Consider the following 16,867-nt stretch of genomic DNA (forward strand, 5'->3'; position numbering starts at 1 on the left):
ATTTGTTTTTAAATATACTTAAAAGTAAATGTAATTGCTAATATATACTTAAGTATGGTAAGGTAAAAGTAAAAATCAAAAAAGCATAAATCATTTCAAATTCCTTATATTAAGCAAACCAGACGGCACCATTTTCTTGTTTTGTTTAATTTACAGATAGCCAGGGGCACACTCCAACACTCAGACATCATTTACAAAGGAAGCATGTGTGTTTAGTGAGTCCACCAGATTAGAGGCAGTAGGGATGACCAGGGATGTTCTCTGGTTAGTGAGTCCACCAGATCAGAGGCAGTAGGGACGACCAGGGATGTTCTCTGTTTAGTGAGTCTGCCAGATCAGAGGCTGTAGGGATGACCAGGGATGTTCTCTGTCTAGTGAGTCCTCCAGATCAGAGGCAGTAGGAATGACCAGGGATGTTCTCTGTTTAGTGAGTCCTCCAGATCATAGGCTGTAGGGACGACTAGGGATGTTCTCTGTTTAGTGAGTCCTCCAGATCATAGGCTGTAGGGACGACTAGGGATGTTCTCTGTTTAGTGAGTCCTCCAGATCAGAGGCAGTAGGGATGACCAGGGATGTTCTCTGTTTAATGAGTCCTCCAGATCAGAGGCAGTAGGGATGACCAGGGATGTTCTCTGTTTAGTGAGTCCTCCAGATCAGAGGCAGTAGGGATGACCAGGGATGTTCTCTGTTTAGTCAGTCCTCCAGATCAGAGGCAGTAGGGATGACCAGGGATGATCTCTGTTTAGTGAGTCCTCCAGATCAGAGGCAGTAGGGATGACCAGGGCTGTTCTCTTGATAAGTGCGTGAATTAGAAACATTTTCTTGTCCTGCTAAGCATTCAAAATGTAACGAGTACTTTTGAGTGTCAGGGAAAATGTATGGAGTAAAAAATACTTTATTTTCTTTAGGAATGTAGTGGAGTAAAAGTGAAAGTTGTCAAAAATATAAATAGTAAAGTAAATTACAGATACCCCAAAACAACTACTTAAGTAGTACTTTCAAGTATTTTTACTAAAGTACTTTATACCACTGCTCATCATCTGACATGGATTATCAAAGTAAAACTCTTCCTCTGTTTCATCGGATCCATTTGGCATGTCTCACTACGGCATATAGGACTAAAACCTTGATTTCAGCTGCTGTGCTTGGATATGGCCTAGATTTGGTAGATGTAGTTATGCCACAGCTTCAGTGTAAGTTAATGAACATTGTACGTCCCAAATGAAATGAAATATTTCCCTATATAGTGCGCTACTTTTGACCTGGGCCCATAGTGCTCTGGTTAAAAGTAGTGCACTACATAGGGAATAGGGTGCTGTTTGAGCTCTAACATGACCACCTACCTCTGTATGTTTCTCCTGGGTTGTCTTCTGCTCTGTATGCAGCAGCAACGTTGCAGCGCATGACGCTCTTCTCCTGGCCAAACGCTTATCTGCAAGAGTAAAGAGAGACAGCAAATTAGCTTGTGGACTGGATTTTCTGTTGTTGTTGGTATAATATGATGATAAAATTGCAAATATATCTCAATGGAATTTGCAGCTGAGTAATCAACTCAAAGTATATGCTCAGGAGCCACATCACATCAAATCAAATCAAATGTTATTGGTCATATGCGCGCAATACAACAGGTGTAGACCTTACAGTGAAATGCTGAATACAACAGGTGTGGTAGACCTTACAGTGAAATGCTGAATACAACAGGTGTAGTAGACCTTACAGTGAAATGCTGAATACAACAGGTGTAGTAGACCTTACAGTGAAATGCTGAATACAACAGGTGTAGTAGACCTTACAGTGAAATGCTGAATACAACAGGTGTAAACCTTACAGTGAAATGCTTACTTACGAGCTCCTAACCGACAGCGCAGTTAAAAAAAATACAGATAAGAACAAGAGATAAAAGTAACAAGCAATTAAAGAGGAGGGGTGTGCCGGTACAGAGTCAATGTGCAGGGGCACCGGTTAGCTGAGGTACATCACATAAACCTAGTTGTGGTCCTGTCCTCCCTGGCAGGTCTTTACAGCTGGAGGTTGAGAGGAGTGCAGAACACAAGAAGATCAAGCAGACAGATGGACTCACATACTGGATGATGATAATGGTGATGGTGGTGATGATGATGGTGATGATGATGGTGATGATTATGATGGTGATGATGATGGTGATGGTGACAGTGATGGTTATTATGATGATGGTGATGATGGTGGTGGTGGTGGTGATGATGATGGTGATGATGGTGATGATGTTGGTGATGATGATGGTGATGATGATGGTGATGGTGATGATGGTTATGATGGTGATGATGATGACGGTGATGATTATGATGATGATGACAGTGATGGTTATGATGATGATGGTGATGGTGATGATGATGGTGATGATGGTGATGATGGTGGTGGTGATGATGATGGTGATGATGATGACGGTGATGGTTATGATGAAGATGGTGATGGTTATGATGGTGATGATGGTGGTGATGATGGTGGTGATGATGGTGGTGATGGTTATGATGGTGATGGTGATGATGATGGTGATGAAGATGATGATGGTGATGATGATGGTGATGAATGGAGACAACAGTTGGTGGAGTAGCGGCCGAAGATTCGACATTCTACATTACTGTCTGTGTCAAATGTTCTACATTACTGTCTGTGTCAAATGGTTTACATTACTGTCTGTGTCAAATGTTCTACATTACTGTCTGTGTCAAATGTTCTACATTACTGTCTGTGTCAAATGTTCTACATTACTGTCTGTGTCAAATGTTCTACATTACTGTCTGTGTCAAATGTTTTACATTACTGTCTGTGTCAAATGTTCTACATTACTGTCTGTGGTAAATGTTCTACATTACTGTCTGTGTCAAATGTTTTACATTACTGTCTGTGTCAAATGTTCTACATTACTGTCTATGTCAAATGTTCTACATTACTGTCTGTGTCAAATGTTCTACATTACTGTCTGTGTCAAATGTTTTACATTACTGTCTGTGGTAAATGTTCTACATTACTGTCTGTGTCAAATGTTTTACATTACTGTCTGTGTCAAATGTTTTACATTACTGTCTGTGTCAAATGTTCTACATTACTGTCTGTGTCAAATGTTCTACATTACTGTCTGTGTCAAATATTCTACATTACTGTCTGTGTCAAATGTTCTACATTACTGTCTGTGCCAAATGTTCTACATTACTGTCTGTGTCAAATGTTCTACATTACTGTCTGTGTCAAATGTTTTACATTACTGTCTGTGTCAAATGTTCTAAATTAGTGTCTGTGTCAAATGTTTTACATTACTGTCTGTGTCAAATGTGTTACATTACTGTCTGTGTCAAATGTTCTACATTACTGTCTGTGTCAAATGTTTTACATTACTGTCTGTGTCAAATGTTTTACATTACTGTCTGTGTCAAATGTTCTACATTACTGTCTGTGGTAAATGTTCTACATTACTGTCTGTGTCAAACATTTTACATTACTGTATGTGTCAAATGTTTTACATTACTGTATGTGTCAAATGTTTTACATTACTGTCTGTGTCAAAAGTTCTACATTACTGTCTGTGTCAAACATTTTACATTAGTGTATGTGTCAAATGTTTTACATTACTGTATGTGTCAAATGTTTTACATTACTGTCTGTGTCAAATGTTCTACATTACTGTCTGTGTCAAATGTTTTACATTACTGTCTGTGTCAAATGTTTTACATTACTGTGTGTGCCAAATGTTTTACATTACTGTCTGTGTCAAATGTACTACATTACTGTCTGTGTCAAATGTTTTACATTACTGTCTGTGTCAAATGTTTTACATTACTGTCTGTGTCAAATGTTCTACATTACTGTCTCTGTCAAATGTTTTACATTACTGTCTGTGTCAAATGTTTTACATTACTGTCTGTGTCAAATGTTTTACATTACGGTCTGTGTCAAATGTTTTACATTACTGTCTGTGTCAAATGTTTTACATTACTGTCTGTGTCAAATGTTTTACATTACTGTCTGTGTCAAATGTTCTACATTACTGTCTGTGTCAAAGCTTTCATTTTAAACCCTTCAGGTTCCACACACACACACACACACACACACACACACACACACACACACACACACACACACACACACACACACACACACACACACACACACACACACACACATACTCTCTTTGTTGGAATAGAGCCCTGAAGCCTTCTTCACAACAATTGAACCGCTCTCCTTGAAGTTCTTGATGATCCGATAAATGGTTGATTTAGGTGCAATCTTACTGGCAGCAATATCCTTGCCTGTGAAGCCCTTTTTGTGCAAAGCAATGATGACGGCACGTGTTTCCATGCAGGTAACCATGGTTGACAGAGGAAGAACAATGATTCCAAGCACCACCCTCCTTTTGAAGCACACCTGTGTTAACGAGAGAATCACTGACATGATGTCAGCTGGTCCTTTTGTGGCAGGGCTGAAATGCAGTGGAAATGTTTTTGGGGATTCAGTTCATTTGCAGGGCAAAAAGGGACTTTGCAATTAATTGCAATTCATCTGATCACTCTTCATAACATTCTGGAGTATATGCAAATTGCCATCATACAAACTGAGGCAGCAGACTTTGTGAAAATGTATATTTATGTCATTCTCAAAACTTTTGGGCATGACTGTACAATGTTAACCTGATGTTAGTATCTTCTACATTCCTTTCAGGGATACAGCGGTAATGTTGAACTGATGTTAGAATCTTCTACATTCCTTTCAGGGATACAGCGGTAATGTTGAACTGATGTTCATATCTTCTACATTCCTTTCAGGGATACAGCGGTAATGTTGAACTGATGTTAATATCTTACACAGATATGTTATTGAATGTACTGCAGCTGGGACATAACAAATCAGGGATATTTATTGCAGCCTGATGGCGGTGTGAATATTGATAGGGCACAATAGCAAAATCAATACCAGTTCTCTGCAATCTAATTAGGAGTCGCGTGCGTGCGCACACACACACACACACACACACACACACACACACACACACACACACACACACACACACACACACACACACACACACACACACACACACACACACACACACACAGAGGAGAGCTATAATGAAGGAAAATACACAATGGGTAGTCTAAAAGGTGAACAAATTGGATTCTGCCACTACCCGTGTTCCAGTTGTGTCAATATTTACTAAACACTAAACATAGTAAGGAATGAGACTAACAAATGAATATGCAGTATAGAGTTATCTATAGTACGAGCATAGAGATATGCAGTTTAGAGTGATCTATAGTACGAGCATAGATATATGCAGTATAGAGTTATCTATAGTACGAGCACAGATATATGCAGTATAGAGTTATCTATAGTACGAGCATAGAGATATGCAGCTTAGAGTGATCTATAGTATGAGCATAGAGATATGTAGTTTAGAGTGATCTATAGTACGAGCATAGATATATGCAGTATAGAGTGATCTATAGTACGAGCATAGAGATATGCAACATAAAGATGTCTATGGTAAGAGCATACACTGTTCCTAATATTGAGTTGCACCCCCTTTTGCCTTCAGAACTGCTTCAATTCATCGGTGCATGGACTCTACAAGACTCTCAAAAGCATTCCACAGGGATGTTGGCCCGTGATGACTCCAATGCTTCCCTCACTTGTGTCAAGTTGGCTGGATCAAATCAAATCAAATGTTATTAGTCACATGCGAAGTGAAATGCTTACGAGCCCCTAACCAACAATGCAGTAAAAAAAAACATAAGAATAAGAAATAAAAGTAACAAATAATTAAAGAACAGCAGTAAAATAACAATAGCGAGATTATATACAGGGGGATACTGGTACAGAGTCAATGTGCGGGGGCACCGGTTAGTCGAGGTAATATGTACATGTAGGTGGAGTTATTAAAGTGACTATGCAGAGATGATAACAACAGAGAGTAGCAGCGGTGTAAAAGGGGGGGGGGGGGGGGGGGGGGGGCAATGCAAATAGTCTGGGTAGCCATTTGATTATATGTTCAGGAGTCTTATGGCTTGGGGGTAGAAGCTGTTTAGAAGCCTTCTTGGACCTAGACTTGGTGCTCCGGTACCGCTTGCTGTGCGGTAGCAGAGAGAACAGTCTATGACTAGGGTGGCTGGAGTCTTTTAGGGCCTTCCTCTGACACCGCCTGGTAGAGGCGGGTAGAGACTCCAGCCACCCTAGTGTCCTTTGGGTGGTGGCATGTCTTTTGAGTGTGAAAAACTCAGCAGCGTTGTAGTTCTTGACACACTCAAACCAGAGGAGGCTGCTGAAGGGAGGACGGCTCCGAATAATGGCTTGAACGGTTCAAATGAAATGGCATCAAACACATAGAAACCATGTGTAGGATATCATTCCACCAATTCCGCTCCAGCCATTACCATGAGCCCGTCCTCCCCAATTAAGGTTCCACCAACCTCCTGTGACTCAAACCCGGTGCGCCTGTAACCTACTACCGTACCCCATTCAAAGGCACTTAAATATTTGTTCTTGCCCATTCCATGTCTCAATTGTCTCAAGGTGTAAAAATCCTTCTTTAACCTGTCTCCTCCCCTTCATCTACACTGATTGGAAGTGGATTTGACATCAATAAGTGACATCGAATAAGGGATTATAGCGTTCACCTGGATTCACCTGGTCAGTCTGTGTCATAGAAAGAGTGTATAACGTTAGGATCTCTTCAAAAATACAAATGCTCCCTCATCTCAGCTTGGTAGGAAACAAAGCCCTAGTTTCCCGTCTGAGATGGATAATTCTCCTGTGGCTTTCAGAAGGCAGTCAAGTGAAGCTGACATCAAGATGAAGAGAGATGACAAGAGGAAGCCTGGGAAATATTAAAGCTATTGGCACCAAAATATGCTTCCATGAGTCCTTCCTTTCTTCCGTGAACTGGGAGTTGTTGTTGTTGTTGATGTTGGTGTGTGTGTGTGTGTGTGTGTGTGTGTGTGTGTGTGTGTGTGTGTGTGTGTGTGTGTGTGTGTGTGTGTGTGTGTGTGTGTGTGTGTGTGTGTGTGTGTATGGAAAATAAAATGTGTGTTACAGCACTTTCCACTTGCTCAAACATGTTAAAATGTTAAAATGTTGCACTCAAGGATTGTAGATGATGAACAAACAGATGTAATAATGTATACTGAGATGATCTGATATCTTACTAGTCTGAGACACACACACACAACCTATTTCTACAGTACTCATGGGAGATGTATGTACTCATGGGAGATATGTTTATTTGACTGTGAGTGGACTGAAGGAGGTGCCGTCTGTCACAACACAGAGCTATGGATATTTATTATTATTTTTATTTTACCTTTATTTAACTAGGCAAGGCAGTTAAGAACAAATTCTTATTTTCAATGACAGCCTAGGAACAGTGGGTTAACTGCCTTGTTGAGGTGCAGAACAACAGAATTTTACCTTGTCAGCTCTGCGATTCGATCTAGCAACCTTTTGGCTACCTGCTCTAACCACTAGGCTACCTGGATCTAACCACTAGGCTACCTGGCTCTAACCACTAGGCTACCTGCTCTAACCACTAGGCTACCTGCTCTAACCACTAGGCTACCTGGCTCTAACCACTAGACTACCTGGCTCTAACCACTAGGCTACCTGCTCTAACCACTAGGCTACCTGCTCTAACCACTAGGCTACGTGCTCTAACCACTAGGCTACCTGGCTCTAACCACTAGGCTACCTGCTCTAACCACTAGGCTACCTGCTCTAACCACTAGGCTACCTGCTCTAACCACTAGGCTACCTGCTCTAACCACTAGGCTACCTGCTCTAACCACTAGACTACCTGCTCTAACCACTAGGCTACCTGGCTCTAACCACTAGGCTACCTGCTCTAACCACTAGGCTACCTGCTCTAACCACTAGACTACCTGCTCTAACCACTAGGCTACCTGGCTCTAACCACTAGGCTACCTGCTCTAACCACTAGACTACCTGCTCTAACCACTAGGCTACCTGCCACCCCGGAATGAAGGAGGTGCTGTCTGTCACATCACAGTGATACATTTCATCTCTTTACATGGTACACTTTAAATCAATGATGGACAGATTGGTTCAGCCTTTATCCAGACATGAGGAATGATGAAAGATACATAAAAGCATTTTGATGTTGAGATGACAACCTCCCTGAAACAAAGATATAAAGGCATATGAAGCTCACGGTACAGTAGGTCTGTTCTCCTACTGTAACAGGAGGTACGTTTATTACAATGATATGAAGCTCACGGTACAGTAGGTCTGTTCTCTTACTGTAACAGGAGGAACGTTTATTACAATGATATGAAGCCAGCGGTACAGTAGGTCTGTTCTCTTACTCTAAGACAGAGGAACGTTTATTACAATGATGACATATTTTGAGAAGTTCAAGGGTTGTGTTATGGTCAAATATATTCTTCACAGAGTGTAGCACCAACTATTCAGTCTGATGAATACAAAATGAGCCTCTACGAATGTATTATGCGGTACAATATTTTCATAAATACATGAATATACAGTATGGTTAAAAACATGAAACGGTGTATTAATTGATAGACGAATTGATCGATTGACTGACTGACATATCCAACCTGATGATTGATTGATTGATTGATTGATTGACAGGGCCTAACCTGATGTTGAGTGGGGTCTCCAGTCTCCAGTCATGAGAGCAACACCTGGCGCTGACAGTGATGTCATCCGGGCAAACTCGGCTGGCAGCATGGGTCCCATCAGGCCCTCCCAGGTGGCAGTGGATCCTGTAGGTCAAACAACAGGGACAGGGTTAGTTACCAGACATATCCTGTAGGTCAAACAACAGGGACAGGGTTAGTTACCAGACCTATCCTGTAGGTCAAACAACAGGGACAGGGTTAGTTACCAGACCTATCCTGTAGGTCAAACAACAGGGACAGGGTTAGTTACCAGACATATCCTGTAGGTCAAACAACAGGGACAGGGTTAGTTACCAGACATATCCTGTAGGTCAAACAACAGGGACAGGGTTAGTTACCAGACATATCCTGTAGGTCAAACAACAGGGACAGGGTTAGTTACAGGGTTAGGGTTAGGATCTCATGGGTTAGGCCCCAGGTTGCACGGGACCCTCGGTTGTACATGGCGTGACAATAACCATAGGAGTTATCCAGACAGAAACACACAAACAGACAGATCTGGGACCAGGCTACTGGTAAGGGATGGGCTTGGGCAGTGAGTCGGCACAAAGGCAGCCCCACTACATGAAACCCAGTCGGCTGGCACTGTGTGTGAAGCTCCTGGGACAGCCGGTGGAGTGGTCACATCAGTTAACTCTCTAGCACCCTGGATTTATCCCAAAGAGCACCTTATACCTTTATACAGTATCTCACAAAAGTGAGTACACCCCTCACATTTTTGTAAATATTTGAGTACATCTTTTCATGTGGCAACACTGAAGAAATGACACTTTGCTACAATGTAAAGTAGTGAGTGTACAGCTTGTATAACAGTGTAAATTTGCTGTCCCCTCAAAATAACTCAACACACAGCCATTAATGTCTAAACCGCTGGCAACAAAAGTGAGTACACCCCTAAATTGGGCCCAATTAGCCATTTTCCCTCCCCAGTGTCATGTGACTCGTTAGTGTTATACGGTCTCAGGTGTGAATGGGGAGCAGGTGTGTTACATTTGGTGTCATCGCTCTCACACTCCCTCATACTGACTGGTCACTGGAAGTTCGACATGGCTCCTCATGGCAAAGAACTCTCTGAGGATCTGAAAAAAAGAATTGTTGCTCTACATAAAGATGGCCTGGGCTATAAGAAGATTGCCAAGACCCTGAAACTGAGCTGCAGCACGGTGGCCAAGAACATACAGCGGTTTAACAGGACAGGTTCAACTCAGAACAGGCCTCGCCATGGTCGACCAAAGAAGTTGAGTGCACGTGCTCAGCGTCATATCCAGAGGTTGTCTTTGGGAAATAGACGTATGAGTGCTGCCAGCATTGCTGCAGAGGTTGAAAGGGTGGGGGTCGGCCTGTCAGTGCTCAGACCATACGCCGCACACTGCATCAAATTGGTCTGCATGGCTGTCGTCCCAGAAGGAAGCCTCTTCTAAAGATGATGCACAAGAAAGCCCGCAAACAGTTTGCTGAAGACAAGCAGACTAAGGACATGGATTACTGGAACCATGTCCTGTGGTCTGATGAGACCAAGATAAACTTATTTGGTTCAGATGGTGTCAAGCGTGTGTGGCGGCAACCAGGTGAGGAGTACAAAAACAAGTGTGTCTTGCCTACAGTTAAGCATGGTGGTGGGAGTGTCATGGTCTGGGGCTGCATGAGTGCTGCCGGCACTGGGGAGCTACAGTTCATTGAGGGAACCATGAAAGCCAACATGTACTGTGACATACTGAAGCAGAGCATGATCCCCTCCCTTCGGAGACTGGGCCGCAGGGCAGTATTCCAACATGATAACGACCCCAAACACACCTCCAAGACGACCACTGCCTTGCTAAAGAAGCTGAGGGTAAAGGTGATGGACTGGCCAAGCATGTCTCCAGACCTAAACCCTATTGAGCATCTGTGGGGCATCCTCAAACGGAAGGTGGAGGAGTGCAAGGTCTCTAACATCCACCAGCTCCGTGATGTCGGCATGGAAGAGGACTCCAGTGGCAACCTGTGAAGCTCTGGTGAACGCCATGCCCAAGAGGGTTAAGGCAGTGCTGGAAAATGATCGTGGCCACACAAAATATTGACACTTTGGGCCCAATTTGGATATTTTCACTTAGGGGTGTACTCACTTTTGTTGCCAGCGGTTTAGACATTAATGGCTGTGTGTTGAGTTATTTTGAGGGGACAGCAAATGTACACTGTTATACAAGCTGTACACTCACTACTTTACATTGTAGCAAAGTGTTATTTCTTCAGTGTTATCACATGAAAAGATATACTCAAATATTTACAAAAATGTGAGGGGTGTACTCACTTTTGTGAGATACTGTAGTTCACTACTTTAGACCAGGGTACAAAGGGAAAATAGTGCTAATTAGTATGCACACTTTGTGTTTCAACTACTGGCTCATATCGACTGGCTCATATCGACTGGCTCATATTGACTGGCTCAGAACTACTGGCTCAGAACTACTGGCTCATATCTACTGGCTCAGAACTACTGGCTCATATCTACTGGCTCAGATCTACTGGCTCATATCTACTGGCTCATATCTACTGGCTCAGATCTACTGGCTCAGATCTACTGGCTCATATCCACTGGCTCATATCTACTGGCTCATATCTACTGACTCATATCTACTGGCTCAGATCTAGTCAGGCCAGGTCTATGTAGGATAGGGCAGTTGCCTTGTTAACAGACATTATGTTTGAGACAAAACATTGATAGACACACACACAGTGCACGTCCATGTTTTAAATGTATGTCAATTCCAAAGTGTTTTGTCTGTAATGTCTTTTGGGTGATGTGTCAGACCCCAGTAAAACTAGCTGTCGTCGTTGGCCTCAGATAATGGCGATTATAATAAATAAAATAAATAAAAATCAAACATATTCAAAACTGTATCAGAAACAGCGTGGTAGCAATCCATCTGTATGCCAAGTTGAGACAACTCATTAAGTTAACTTACCTTTATAACTGATTATAACTAAAGATACTGCATCACATCAACTCCATTATCTACAGTAGATTTGTATTTTTCCTTTATTTAACCAGGCAAGTCATTTAGAATAAATTATTATTATTATTATTTACAATAACGACAACATATTGATTGCAGAGTTTCTTTCAAAGCAGATCATTTAAAACATTTTTTTTTTTTTGTACAAATGTCAACACAGCTTCAGGTTCATTTTGCAAAACGCACCATGTGGTCTCTTTTATATTCCACCCATCCCGTCTGCCTGCTGAATTCTCCCTGATAAGTGCAGTTTGTTTGGAAAGGTTAATTGTGTTTGGAATTAGCCAAGGGTTGATGAAAATTACCCGAGCTCAGTTAATCCAGCTGCTTGTCTGCCTGTCTTTTATGAATATGTATTTTGTTTCTTTTTGTCTGTTGTCAAAAGGCTGGAACAGACATGTATAATGCAAATTAGGAATTTTATAACAATCACTACAAAAACCCAGCAACAACAACGTGGAGATACAAAATGTTTCCACAAAAGTCAACATATTTCAACTTCATGACAACAATCAAAACATTAAATTGTACGAAGTTTGCTAATGTTGTATAATTGTTTAAAGTGGTGTGTGGACTGCTAAGCAATCAACCCACAATAGGAATAAAACAGCCATGCATTCAAGGTCTGGGATACGGTATGTTCAATGGAATGTCTGAGTGTCAAATTATACCCCATTCAATATATTCTGTCCTTATCACTGAGGGTAAAAAACATTAAGAACACTGTCCTAATATTTAGTTTCACCCTGTAGGTAGGCAGGACTGGGGTCTGAATGGAGAGGACAGAGATTCTGCTCTTTTCTAGAACCTGTAGGTAACATATTATATGGTCTGTACTTGACATGTAGGTTTCTCACTTATGGATGGCACAAACTGCATTATGGGGGAAGGGAATGGGCAGGTTGTATGTAAATTAAATACTGTAGTATTTACTATAGTTAAAAAAAAAGGGTAATGTTTTTGAGGACTGTAGTCTTTTTGCGGACACTACTGTAGTATTTACCATAGTATTCTACAGTATACTGCAACATTTTATAGTAAGTACTACACATGATCGAGGGATACTTGTAACGATCGTCGTCGGGTGACGAGGAAGCGGACCAAAACGCAGCTGGGAGCGAACACATTTTTATTCTTTTACACTGAAATAAACACGTACACAAAATCAAGAAAATGCCGATACGTTAGCTTCTCAAAATCAAAGAGACAACACCCCACAAACAGCGTGGGGGAAAGAGGAACTTAAATGTGATCCCAATCAGAGACAACTAGCGACAGCTGTCTCTGATTGGGAATCGACAGAACCCAACATAGAAATAACCCACATAGATCTAACACAAGGCTATAACGCTAACATAGACAACAAACCAAGGAAAAATACCCAGCATGACACACCCTGACCCAAAATACCCGAGTTCACCTGGTCAGGGCGTGACAGTACCCCCCCCCCCCCCAACGGTGCGTACTCCCGGCGCACCAAACTTAAGTCTATTAGGGGGGGGGGACCCGGGTGGGCGCCTCACCCTCGGTGGAGGCTCTGGCCCCGGGCGTGTTCTTTCCCCCGCCTCCACCTTAGCCCTACCCCTCTGGCCCGGACTGGACCACTGTGGAGCGGCATACTCAGGCTCTGGAGCGGAGCCGTCGACCGGAACAGGATTGGGCACCGGTGGACCGGACACGGGCCGTGCCGGACTGGGAACATGCACCACTGGCTTGGTGCAGGCAGCAGGAACGGGCCGGGCCGGACTGGGAACACGCACCACTGGCTTGGTGCGGGGAGCAGGAACGGGCCGGGCCGGACTGGGGACACGCACCACTGACTTGGTGCGGGGAACAGGGACGGGCCGGACAGGACTGTGGACACGCACCGTGGGCTTGGTGCGGGGAGCAGGAACGGGCCGGGCCGGGCCGGACTGGGGACACGCACCACTGACTTGGTGCGGGGAGCAGGGACGGGCTGGGCCGGACTGGGAACACGCACCACTGGCTTGGTGCGGGGAGCAGGAACAGGCCGGGCCGGACTGGGGACACGCACCACTGACTTGGTGCGGGGAGCAGGGACGGGCCGGGCCGGACTGGGGACACGCACCACTGACTTGGTGCGGGAGCAGGGACGGGCCAGACAGGACTGTGAACACGCACTGGTGAACTGAAGCGTGGAGCCGGTTTAGCCACTCGTCCTGGCTGGATGCCCATCCTAGCACGGCATGTGCTGGGCATGTCCACCGGACGCACCTGGTCAGGGCGTGACAATACTATATAGTATTCTATAGTATATTACAGTTTACTGCAGAATTCTATAGTATGTGTTAAATTGTAATATGTTTTAATGTGGGGGTATAACAATACATTGTTATACCCCCACATTCACATTTATACCCCCACATTCAATTATCAGCCATCCAATTATTTCACACTATTCACAGACAGCAAAAGCAATGCAGAACAATGAAAAAAGCTCAAGAGTGGATATCAGTAATACCAGATTACAGCCGGGACACGTTTATTATGCTCATTCAGAAAAAGCTCCAGTCCAGCGTTTAGGGCTTGGTGTGAAAACAGCCTGCTGACTACACCATAGAGAACCATGAACAGGCTTAGTTCCGCATCCCAAATGGCATTCTTTACCCAGAGTGCACTATGTTTGACCAGGGGACTATAGGGCCCTATATATAGAGAATAGGGTACCATTTGGCATGTGTTGTTAATCTCCTTAATTCCACTGAGACTACTCTGTGCTCTGTAGGAGGTCTCTTCAAGGATCATGAATACCACCGCTGTGTGATCTGATTGACCCAATTTAACACAACTCCCACGTCAGGCTAATAGGACTACCTATGAAAGACTGACTGTCACAGTGACGGGAGTGTTTCTGCATTCCAAGTGGCAACCTATTCCCTATATAGTGCACTACTTTTAACCATGACCCATAGGGCTCCTGTCAAATATAGTGCACTATATAGGGAATAGGGTGAGATTTCGGACGCACCCTATGAAAGTAGTCGAGAGTCCCTGATCCGAAAGATTATTCTTCTGAGGAGATAGCAGCAGCTATTGATGAAAGTCTGAGATGAGAGGAGGCCTTGAGACGACAGAACACCCCATCATAGATCAATACCATCTATTTTCTATTCTGATTCTACTTCTATGGATCACGTTGTCATAAAGTCATCTTCACGCTCTCAAAGACCAGAGGAGAGCCTGATATCATCATGGAGCAGCGAGACGTCTGTCTCTGGCTGCATTCAGGGCGTAATATATCGAATTTAGCAGACGTTTTCATCCAAAGCCACTTACAGAGATCGTGTACGTGCATTTTATATATTGGTTTCCCCCCCCACCGGGAATCGAACACACAACCATGCCGTTGCAAACGCCTTGTTCTACCAACTGAGTCATACAGGACCAGGTCATAGCGTGTGGAAATCAGCTGGTGACAAACGGACTGACAGAGAGAGGAGAGATGAGAGAGGAGAGAACCCACACCCCGCTGGGAACAGACAGGTCTTCAGTACACCACTCGCACACTATCAGATTGACAATGTGCTGTTGGTTGTCTTGTTGTATAATCAGTTTGCGACCCAAATAGCACACTATAGTCCCTATGTAGTGTGCTACTTTTGACCAGCGCCCTATGAGCCCCGGTTAGTAGAACTGCACTATAAATAGAGAATAGAGGTCCATTTTGGACACAGACTCAGTCAGAATGGAACGGTGCCACCGAACAGGAGAGATGGGTTTGGGATTTAGAAATATAAACTCCTCATAATCTGCTTTACTTTAATACATTCTTCTATTAATAGATGCAGTTCGTATGTTGATAAATATTGAATGACAAAATGCTCCTCTATAAATACCCACCACCCTTGCAGTCAACATGTAAATACTGGGTACTTCCCAAATGGCACCCTATTCCCTACAAAGTGCACCACTTTTGACCAGAGCCCTATGGAACCTATAGGTTAACTATATGTGAACATGAACTACCATGGGATATAACAGCAAGGGACCTCTCCTCCAGGCTTTACACTCTCTCTATGAAAACAGACAGAAAACGCAGTGTAACAATGAAGAGGACGTACTGTATGCATTTCAGTATTCTGCTATAATTAACCCTCAGGCACTTATCGTGGGCGTGTTGTACATTAGCAAAATACATAATGCAGTATTGGAATGGAATTCAAATGAAACTGAAATAAAAGCACTGAAAGTAAATAATAATTTCCAAAGTACGGCATAAGTAAAGGATTTAACTGGGCTGCTGTCCCGTCTGGTTCTGCTTTTAATCATGGAGGTGCAGCTTCTATATGTTGTACCACTGTATTTCTCTCTTGCCATTTGACAAATCAACTGTCAAATGACCTGACATCACCAAGACTCGATCTGGGAAGTTGCCAGCTCCAACTGAAATAAGCCTGAATGGAAATAAAAACACATGCCTCGTAAATTTGCAAAACGCCTCTCTGACGTTTAGCACCGCTGACTTCTTTTCCGTCTTTAAATCGAGGAGAACATTTAATCAGGGTCTTGTTTTTGAAATACAGGCTTCATAACAAACCACATTTACTAGACTGGGATCAACAGTATTATCACAGATGTTCAGACTGCAGAACATCCACAGTATTAAAACAGATGTTCAGACTGCAGAACATTTTAAAAGACTGAGACACTCATCTAGATTTAACGTCTAACAGAGTAAAGGATTTAACATCTGACAGAGTAAAGGATTTAACGTCTGACAGATTAAAGGATTTAACGTCTGACAGAGTAAAGGATTTAACGTCTGACAGAGTAAAGGATTTAACGTCTGACAGAGTAAAGGATTCAACGTCTGACAGAGTAAAGGATTTAACGTCTGACAGAGTAAAGGATTTAACGTCTGACAGAGTAAAGGATTTAACGTCTAACAGAGTAAAGGATTTAACGTCTAACAGAGTAAAGGATTTAACGTCTGACAGAGTAAAGGATTTAACGTCTGACAGAGTAAAGGATTTAACGTCTGACAGAGTAAAGGATTTAACGTCTGACAGAGTAAAGGATTTAACGTCTGACAGAGTAAAGGATTTAACGTCTGACAGAGTAAAGGATTTAACGTCTGACAGAGTAAAGGATTTAACGTCTGACAGAGTAAAGTATTTAACGTCTGACAGAGTAAAGGATTTAACGTCTGACAGAGTAAAAGATTTAACG

General features: G+C 42.9%; 1 protein-coding gene across 1 annotated transcript in view; it reads right to left on the reverse strand.

The window, feature by feature from the left end:
- Window positions 1-8,634: 8,634 nt before the first annotated feature.
- Window positions 8,635-16,867, reverse strand: part of LOC145861690 (transcription elongation regulator 1-like protein) — a 200,384-nt gene continuing 192,151 nt past the window's right edge. The window contains exon 6 of the mRNA XM_082964543.1: window positions 8,635-8,765. Coding sequence (XP_082820669.1) covers window positions 8,635-8,765 — 131 coding nt within the window. The remainder of the gene's footprint in view (window positions 8,766-16,867) is intronic.

This window comes from Salmo salar, chromosome 18, assembly GCF_965601325.2.
Source record: "Salmo salar chromosome 18, fSalSal1, whole genome shotgun sequence".
NCBI classification, from domain to species: Eukaryota; Metazoa; Chordata; class Actinopteri; order Salmoniformes; family Salmonidae; genus Salmo; species Salmo salar.